The sequence below is a fragment of the Austrofundulus limnaeus genome, unplaced genomic scaffold (genome assembly GCF_001266775.1).
Source record: "Austrofundulus limnaeus strain Quisiro unplaced genomic scaffold, Austrofundulus_limnaeus-1.0 Scaffold108, whole genome shotgun sequence".
In the NCBI taxonomy this organism is placed as follows: Eukaryota; Metazoa; Chordata; class Actinopteri; order Cyprinodontiformes; family Rivulidae; genus Austrofundulus; species Austrofundulus limnaeus.
In genome coordinates this window covers 74,749-84,695 of record NW_013952510.1, presented here as the reverse complement: position 1 = coordinate 84,695, position 9,947 = coordinate 74,749, and the positions used below count along the sequence as shown (strand labels likewise).

At 40.1% G+C, this 9,947-nt stretch overlaps 2 protein-coding genes across 4 annotated transcripts in view; one reads left to right on the top strand and one right to left on the bottom strand.

Annotated features, from left to right (window-relative positions):
* Positions 1-4,265, top strand: part of mapk7 (mitogen-activated protein kinase 7) — a gene marked incomplete in the record, with an annotated part of 7,864 nt that extends 3,599 nt beyond the window's left edge. Inside the window, 4 exon segments of one of the 2 annotated variants that reach the window (XM_014013903.1) lie at positions 141-1,642; positions 1,744-2,819; positions 2,942-3,072; positions 4,024-4,265. In XM_014013903.1, coding sequence (XP_013869357.1) covers positions 141-1,642; positions 1,744-2,819; positions 2,942-3,072; positions 4,024-4,171 — 2,857 coding nt within the window. 2 annotated transcript variants of the gene reach the window in all.
* A 338-nt stretch (positions 4,266-4,603) lies between these two features.
* zgc:92313 (serine protease 27) overlaps positions 4,604-9,947 on the bottom strand; it is a 6,752-nt gene continuing 1,408 nt past the window's right edge. For both annotated transcript variants that reach the window (XM_014013900.1, XM_014013901.1), the window contains 3 exons: positions 6,476-6,747; positions 6,092-6,252; positions 4,604-5,089 (listed from right to left, as the gene is read on the bottom strand). In XM_014013900.1, coding sequence (XP_013869354.1) covers positions 4,835-5,089; positions 6,092-6,252; positions 6,476-6,747 — 688 coding nt within the window. In that variant the 3' untranslated portion in view covers positions 4,604-4,834. The remainder of the gene's footprint in view (positions 5,090-6,091; positions 6,253-6,475; positions 6,748-9,947) is intronic.

Sequence of the window (9,947 nt, the reverse complement as noted above, 5' to 3'; positions counted from 1 at the left end):
GTTAAAAGGGGCATGGAAATTTCTCTTTTTTTGTATCGAAAAAATATAGAACCGTGAGACTAAAGTATCTGAATCGTGAATTTTCTGTATTGTTGCACCCCTACTACTCGCTTATCTCTCCTCCACTTCTGTGTGAACAGGTACGTCGTGTTGGACCTCATGGAGAGCGACCTGCACCAGATCATCCACTCTGCACAGACTCTGACCCCTGAGCACACGCGGTACTTTCTGTACCAGCTCCTTCGTGGCCTTAAGTATGTGCACTCGGCCAACGTCATCCACCGGGACCTCAAACCCTCCAACCTGCTGGTGAACGAAAACTGTGAGCTAAAAATTGGTGACTTCGGCATGGCGAGAGGTTTGAGCTCGCACCCTGAGGATACTTACTCCTTCATGACTGAGTATGTGGCCACCCGGTGGTATCGTGCGCCTGAGCTCCTGCTCTCTCTGAGTCACTACACGTTCGCCATCGACCTGTGGTCYGTGGGCTGCATCTTTGCGGAAATGTTGGGTCGTAAGCAGCTTTTTCCCGGGAAGCACTACGTCCACCAGCTCCAGCTTATTTTGAGCGTGCTGGGCACACCTCCTGAGGGTTTGATCAGTTCTATCAGGGCTGACAGGGTGCGCTCTTATGTTCAGAGTCTTCCATCGCGAACCCCGGTTCCTCTGGCTAAACTCTACCCACAAGCCGAACCAGGGGCTTTAGACCTTCTGGGGGCCATGTTGCGCTTTGATCCTCGTGACCGCATTAGCGTGCGGGAAGCACTGGAGCACCCTTACCTGGCCAAGTACCATGACCAAGACGACGAGCCCAACTGTGTGCCAGCTTTTGACTTTGAGTTTGACAAGCTTCCGATGAATAAAGAACAAATCAAAGAGGCCATTTTGATGGAAATTCAGGACTTTCATAAAAAGAAACAGATCTCCCGTCAGAGACTGCAGTTCAGGCCTTTGGCGAGAAATAGTGGTGCTACGGCACAAAGCAGTATTCAGTGCAACGCTCAGCCTGAAACTGTGACGGGACAAACAATGGTTCCAATTAAACAAGCACAACAAATACAGCAAATCAGAGAAGTGAAACCTCAACCGCCACAAGATCCACCAGCAGAACTGAACCAAGCCTTCACAAACCAGATGAAAACCTTTAATGAGCCTGCAACACTTTTAGAGGTCGCCTCGCTTCATGTGGCCCATAATTTGTCCCTCTTCAGTAAAAGTGAAGGCGATCTGGTTGACGTGGACATGCCCAGCGCCAACTCTGACAGCGGCCAGCCAGAGACGATCGATTTAACGACGCCGGTGTCCAGCCAGGATGCTCCTCCAGAAGCCATGAGAGACGGCGAGTCTTCTCAGGTGCCGAACACCCAGAACCGTTGCCTGGCTCAGGATCCCACCTCCGTCCCTGCAACAAAAGCACAAAGCATCACATCTCTTCCCAACACCGTGCCTTCACTGTCTCTGTCTGCAGCACAGGCCCAGTCTCTCTCTCAGTCTCTCTCACAGTCCATGTCTAAGAAAGGAAGGCCTCCTCCTCCACGTGCACCAGAAGGAACCAGAAAGGAAGGAGCAATTTCAGAAGTTACTAAAACTGCACTGAAAGCAGCCCTACTGAAGTCAGCTCTCAGACACAAAACCAAGACTGGTAAGTWCATTTATTTACTTTCATCCTCATGTTTTTTTTTCTAATTGGTCTTTTATCTGATGTATATTTTTTTATTTATATCTTTTTTTTTGCAAATGGAGGTGCCTTGGTTCTGGGCATCGACCCTGGCCTAGCAGGAGGCGTCTCGTTCTCCACATATTCTGGTCCAGAGTCGCGCCGGCCTGTCACAGCCCAGGAGCGTCAACGAGAAAGAGAAGAGAAAAGAAGGAAGAAGCAGGAACGGGCGAGAGAGAAGGAGAAAAAAATGAAGGAAAAGGAGAAAAAAGAAGGAAAACAAGGAGACTTCCTGGGCGGGGTTCTGCTGAGCGACAACGACAAGAGCTTGCTGCAGCGCTGGACCATGATGGTGGACAGCCGCGGTGAGAAATCTCAGCCTGGCAATMACGATGGAGCAAATAATCAAGACCTTGATGTGAACTCGCTCCGAGCTGCAGCTGGTGGTGACAGAGCTCTGAACAATGCGGTGGATAAAGACGCGACAAAGATTCAGCATCGCGAGCAGGCAAGCTCTCAAGTCAAACCGAACCAGCCGGGGTTGTTTGAGCCTCCCAGAACGCAGCAGCTCCCGTTAGCTTTCTCCATGAGCCAGAACAAGCCTCCAGCACATATGGTTGTTGCTGTAAGTGGAGAGATAGATATGACGGTCTCTGATGGATTAGTTAATAAAAACACAGTCAAACATCACACCAAGGAAAGCATTCAAAGTGGCTTCAGCTGTGTGGCAAATTGGAGCGGCGCACGACTGGAGACGAGGCCACCGCAACAACCAAACATGGCATCACAGCCGCCGCCATCATCATCAAGCTTTCTTCAACAACCTAACAATCAATCTCAATATGACCCCAAACTTCAGCCACAGCTGCTCCCGCATGAAAGTTTTCTGTCCAAAACTGCAGCACTGAGCAGCAGAGAGACGAACAGAATTGTGGACGTCAGAGTCCAGAACATCATCAACTCGACCGCAGCTACGGGACCAATGGAGAAGCTTTGTCCTTCTATAGAGGAGAAACCAACACAAAACATACATCACCTCTGTGGGACTTTAGGGGTTCCCTCGCAGCCACACCCCAGTTTAGGATTTACAGATACTGGTCAGCAGGGACCCTCCATTGCCCCTGACATCAATAAAGTAACACAGCAGCTTTCAAAGTCCCAGGTATATATATTTTAKTTATGTTTTGTGTATTAAAACTTGAAAGTCACAATTCTTTTCTTAGCTTAAACCGACTTGAAGGACTCTGTTTAATTGAACCGATGTTCCCACTTTTCCTCCGTCAGGTAGAGGATATTTTACCTCCTGTGTTCTCAGTCACTCCGAAGGGCAGCGGGGCGGGCTACGGTGTGGGCTTTGACCTGGATGACCTTCTCAACCAGTCCCTAACAGACCTGCAACACTGTGACCGGGACAGGTCAGCACTAATACAGCTTGTGATGTGGAAAACCATGCATTTCTGTATCTTTCTGAAATAAATTAGTCAGAATATTGTTGCATTATCTGCAGGTTCTGTCAGATCCACAGGGTCTAAAAAGCTCAGCGTCTAGCAGTCGTTCGATGTAAAATAACTTTGTCCACATTTGTGATTTTACTAGTGCTTAATGCAGTGATTCAAATCAAAAGTAACTTCTGCTATTCAGTTAGACCTGCAAAAGCAGTATTTTATGTTTGACACAAATCCTTGCATTAGATAACTTTTTTTTTTTTTTTTTTGCTTTATGACATCTTGTTTATCTGCAACAAGACAGTTTATGATCAAATTGCTCTTCCTGCAAAGTCTTGGCACATCACCAAAGAGGTGTGTCATCMTTGGGTTGATTGGCTACTGTACAAATGTTAGTGTTTTTGTGACAGACAGCTGGCAAATTTAAAATAGGTTCTTTGCTAAGTTGTGAGTTAACAACACCGGTTAGTTACTGGAGTTTTGAAACGTTTAGCTCTGAACAGTTCGCAGGTCAAGAGTTAACAAAAAAAAAGTAAAGAAGCAGCCAAAGTCTAACAGGAATACCTTCAGAAAAACTAATTTTTGATCAAGACAACTTTAAAAGATTATAGGAAAGTCTGGCTTCCTAAAAATAAAACATGAACAAAGATTCAAATTTTTTAGTGCAAACCAAATGACTTCAGTTTACTTTGAGCGTAGTCTACCCATTATATAACTAAACACWGTTTCAGGCTCCTTACACAACAAGTTTAACCTTTGTTCAAGCTCTAGCAGCTCTTAATTTTAGGCGAGGTTTTGTTAAATATTGACAAACGAGGCTGACTTTAATGGACTGTAGCTCACACATCAACACATCTTGCAGCAGTTTCAGCAGTGGTTTCTTTCCCTCATTCCTTCTGCATTTTTTCGTCTCTCCTCCAGTTACGACTCAGCCCCGCTCTCGGCCTCCCTGTTATCTGATTGGAGCGAGGTCCACCGCATGACTCCAGCTGACCTGGAGTCACTGCAGCAGGAGCTACAGCTCGGCTCGCCCATGATCCTCTCTGATACCATCCCCCCTGACGCTTGACTCACCCTTTCCAACAAAACAACTTTCATTCATTTATTTTAATTTTTTTTTTTACTGTCAAACACCTGAACAGAAATGTTTTAATTTAATATGAAAGATATTTTTATAGGGCACTACAAAGCAGTCTTTTTTTAATTTAAAACCATTGTGACATGCTGCAGATACTGTTTAATAAAACATTTTGTCACTTAGTCTGCTTCTGGATCTTTACTATAATATKAGCTTAAAAATTAACCTCGACAAGGTTGTTTTCATATCAATTACAACAAAATGCAAGCTCTAAAAGGTTTGAATTACTTCACAGTGAACTCCAATCAGCGACGACAATTGGAAAAGGTTTTAAATTAATGAACTTATGCCATATGTAAACAAAACTTAATGCTCAGAGGCTGAACTGAATTTTAAAATTAGTTTATTCAAAGATCAAAAAGGCAAATTTATTTTTACATAATTCTGGTTGAAAATAAAAAAAATACTTCCAGAAAAATCAGATGTAGTTTTAGCTATAAAAAAAAAATCACAGGTTTTGTTTGGCTTTATGTGCATTCTTGATACAAATGGACAGATTTTGACTTAAAAAAAAAAAAATCACTAAACATACTTTCTATTAAACTCCTTCATTCAGAGGGCCTTCAGTTGTACGCCTCAAACTTCGAAAGCACCTCATCTCTGAAGCATCATCAGCAGAGTGGACAGACAGCTGAGCAACATCCCAACCCCCCAGCACCAGTTCTGACGAGCCCGTCCGTACAGCTGGATCTCCGGTACCACGGAGCGGATGAAGTCTGGGAAGCTGGTCAGCCTGGCGTACACGCCTGGCTTGTTCTGGTTCGCGCAGCCCAGTCCAAAACTCACCACCCCAGCCTGGACCCAGGTCCCGTTTATCATCCGGCAGACTAGAGGCCCTCCTGAATCACCCTTAGGAGACAATGTGGACACACTTGTTTAGATTACACCTCCAAGGTACCACTAGACTCAAATTACTAAATCAGATCAGGGATCTGCAACCAGCAGTTTTGGGGCCCATGTGACATTTTGGTTCCTTTGTAGGGAACCTTTATAGATTTGAGCAAAACTGACATGGAAATTATTGCATTATGAATCACACTAGTAAAATTAATTGCAGCAGTTCTCTCATCTAGTATTTATTACAGCAAACTGGACACTAGTTGGTCCTAATAGTTTCTTAACCGTTTTTCCTCACTTTAACAATCTAATGTTCAGCCATAAAGTGAGTGAGATCTTTCTCTGAAATCCACAAGAAATTTAAACATTTTAAATACATTTACCGTACAAGTTGCTAAGAAAAAAATGTGGTTTTACAAACATAACACTGGAATTAGGCATTTTGGAAAAACAGCAAGTTATTCTGAGAACAATAAAATTTAGAAGCAAAGACTTGTTTTTCATCAAATAAATCTCAGTAAAGTTAAATACATAAATACATTCAGTGATTTATAGTTAAATCTAATAAACTGTCCATTTTTTAAATGTTAACTCAATTTATGCAAATATTAATCATTTCCTATTTTTGTACACATACACCTTCAGAACTTAGTGGTTATATTTGATCAAAGGTGGACTGGACAAAATGTTTTCCCCCTCTTCACAAGAGTTTTGTTTTTATTTGTCCTACAAACACTAAAAATGTCTTGATTTTAGTTCTATGAATAAAGTAAGAAAGCAGTTTTCTATATGTTGTACTTCTATAAAAATTAATTAGTTGCATTTTTCCAACATTTATGCTTATTCCAGTCTTTAAAGTCTATTTATAGTGGCTTTGGAGAGGATGTATTTTTGAGGCAGAAATGGCCGTTTTGATTGTAAAAGTTGCAGAGCTCTGGACTAGATGATGCCTGAGTGCAGAAACAGATCTGTGAATAAAAGCAGCAGCAAACACAGCAGATGATCCAATCGTACCTGGCAGGAGTCTTTGCCGCCCTGTTGGTATCCAGCACAGATCATGTCATCAAGAATGTCTACCTGCTCCGTCGGGTCTGTTTGGTACATCTGCTGACATGAACTCTGGGCGATGATTGGCACCTGCACTTCCTGTAGAGTCCCAGCCCCTGGCAGAGGGACTGAAGGAGACGTGAACAAATAAAAWATATATATATACACATATAYAGAAAYATGCTGCGTTAGAACMKTTTTTCTGTTTACGCCAATCATAATGTAAATCATTCAAACTTTAACAATGTTTTTATAAAGGACCTACACGTTGAATAAAACTGGTAAAGTTTTTCTTTGACATTATGTAATATTTAAACAACAAAAAATCTTGAAAGGTTTGTCAAGTTTTACCATTTTCCCGGACGTTCCCCCAGCCCGTGACGTAGCACGGCATATCAGCTGGGAACAATGTGCTGGATGCAGGCAAGCAGATGGGACGAACAAAGTTAGACCAGGTCACTGGACTGGACAGCTGCACCAGAGCCACATCTCTCCCACTGTGAGGTTCTATGTAATTCGGTGGGACCTCAACCCGTTTCACAGTGTATGACGACTCGTGAGGGTTATACCCATTCAGCTGGTAGCGACCGACGTAGAGGACGTAAGGGCCCACATCAGATGGACTGAAACAAGGCAAAAATACACTGAATTAATTTACTAGAAAAAAGATCAGTCTTTTTTTTTGGTCATTCAATCATTTATTAAAATCTGAGTGACTTGTTTTAAAAACTGCAACAAATTAAAAATTATTTGGATTTTTTAAGACTTGTGTTAAGTGTCATCTGTTTGTGTTTTTAATTCCCTGCTGCTGAAGGCAAAAGGGCAATAATGTTCTTGCCCACATCTGTGATTGTACCGTAAGAAAACATGTTATTTACTGAGTACGCAAGAACAAACCGAGWGACAAATTCAGATTTTAGACTTAAATGTTTAGATGCAAATAAATAAGGCCATACACCCCCTTTCCACTGGACCAAATACTGACCTGTATTAGTCTTGAGGCATTTGGCCAAAAACCAGGAAATAAAAAAAACTTTTTACACACAATCTCCTAACCAAACCACTCCCTCTGGGACAAGAGACTTCACTGATTTGCAAGGCCCCTCCTGCCATGTAGTTTCTATTGTCACTACTCAGAAATACCTGGGAATTATTTTCATACTTTCATATTTTCAACTAGGGRTGCATGATATAATCGGCATTAACATCGGTATCAGCCGATGTTGGTCTTTTTTTTTTTTCAAACTGGGTCGATATAAGACAGTCAAATATTGATTTCCTTTTAAGCTTTGTGCTTCTGTTGTAGGAGGAGAAGTGGTTGGTCAAGTGGTACAGTATATGTTCAGTCATGGTAATCAGTGAGGTTGCGCAGTCAGGAATAACTGAAGTAGAGAGCCATGTCAGTGGTCTGGTCATTTTTTTACGGTATTAAAAAATAAACACAAGTGTGTTTGTGCGTATATGTATATAAATAATTTGTGTGTTTGTGTAATATCGGTGAATTTCGGTTATTGGCCTCAACAACAACAAAAACAACAACAACAACATCGGATATCGATATTGGCTGAAATATTCTTATCTGTGCATTCCTACTTTCAACCATGTTGTACTGTCTGTCTGGTCTCTTAATACTAATGGAATATAGGAACCCATATCTAGGCTCTACAATAGGGCCTACAAAATTCATAAACATCTTGGCTTGACTTATCACTGTTCTTTCTTCTTCAAATCCTTTAACTTTTCAAAATGATGTTTTATACAGTAATATTAAATTGTATTTTTGGATTAATGGTGCCAAGTATGTAGCTTTTCCTGTTCTGACGCCTAAACCAATATTGGAAATGGTCGCTCAACTCGGTTTGTTACAAGTGGACACTTTCCACTACCAGCCTTTAAAAAGTGTTTCGGCCATATATCATTTTTCTATGTTTTTACTAAAGCATGGAATGAGATTCCACAAAATATAAAACCCATATCAACACAGCAACTTTTAAAGAYGACTCATGCTCATTACCTGTTGGACACTTTCTTTTGCACTCACAGTTAGGCATCTAAAGTGTAAAACACTGCTTTTTTCTATTTTGTAATTTAGTATATGTGTGTGCCTATAGTGTATATTAATGTGATGTGATGTTTGATATCTGTGTGTTTTTYATGTTCTGCAGAACAGGAACCTGCTGTAAAAACAGCAATTATGCTAAGCCAGGCCTGATTTCTTTTAATATTTTCCAGTTTTGAAAATAAGAGAAGTTTGGACTTAACACGAGTTCTGAAATCTGATGAAATAACCACTTCTTTGTCTGTTGTGTTAGTGTAAGGCGTGTTTTGACTAATCTGTTCCTTAAAAAGTACGGCCTGTACTGAGATGACCCATAAAGAGTCACACGCTACTGTTTAATCGGAGCTTAATCGCAATACATAACTACACATTTTATTATCAAAAATAGTTCAAACATCTTAATGAACAACAACAGTGTGTAGCGCATTTAAGAATCAGTGTTAAACAAAATACTTTTTCATTCAGTACTGTTAGCAAAATACCTAATCACTGAAAATTTTTTACAAGTAATCACTGGGTTCATATCTACAACTGATTACTTATTTTCAGATCAATCAAATTCAAGAAATACGGCTGCACGATATTAGAACAATCTGCGATGTGCGATATTGGTGATTAATATAATATTGCAATGACAATATGATTTGTGATAAATGAACAAATACCAAATACATAATTATGTAGTTTAGATGTCTTTCTGCTCTGAATTCAGAGAAAAAAACCCCATCAAAAACAAAAACAACAACAAAAAAACTCAACAACAACAAATCATTTTCAATCCAAAATTATTGTTTTATGAAGGGATCCATCCAATTGGCCAAATACATTAAGGGCTCTATATTTGATTGGTGAAATACTTCAAACTTCCATCTGAGTGACAAAACTTGAAAATGCAAACTTTTGAGCCAACCATTTATTGCAGTTTATGCCGTTGTTGCGATTATAAATATTGCACAGGCTGTTATCACGATGACAATGAATTTTSAATATATTGTGCAGCCCTATAGAAAGCCACCATAATATAACTGACCGACAAAAAATAGATATAACCAATTTTAGACAAAGTGAGCTATGTCTCAAGTGTAGTAGTGGCTGAGTATCGTCCTTAACGCATACCTCAAGCTCAACATCTTTAATTAAAATCTTGGCATTTAAGGTTTTACCAAATTGCTTTCAAATCCATTTCTCAACACGAGATGATTTTAGTCTTGTGACGGTGCTCTTTCAATGAATTCTAGGCCTTTGACTTGGACTGAGTATATTAAATATGGAAAACAGCTGTGTCCACTTCTGGTCCTGGGGGGACCACTAACCTGCCTGCTTTAAATGTTTTCCTGCTTTGAATTAATGTGTGTAGGGCTGCAACGATTAATCGACGACTAATCGATTATTAGAATAAATGATGACTAATTTAATAATCGATTAATCGTTTTCTTTTTTGTTCTTTACTTTGTTTTTCTCTCCAAACTGCTTTGACACCGCGATAAGCTGTATGTTTTATATTCAGTTAACGTATGATCTGATTAGTCGACAAATCGAAAAAATAATCTACTATAAAAATAATTGTTTGTGGCAGCCCTAGGGTCAAACAATGTTTTAGTCAAACAGAACCAACAAGAATGAAACAAAAAGTAAAGAATTAGAGAAAAAAATAAACGTTAAATGTAAGTAAATTTTAATTATAATAAATTAATAATAGTTTTACATCTAAAAATCATATTCCATTATTTTAATCTATTTTCCTCTTTCAGTAACCTTTTAAAT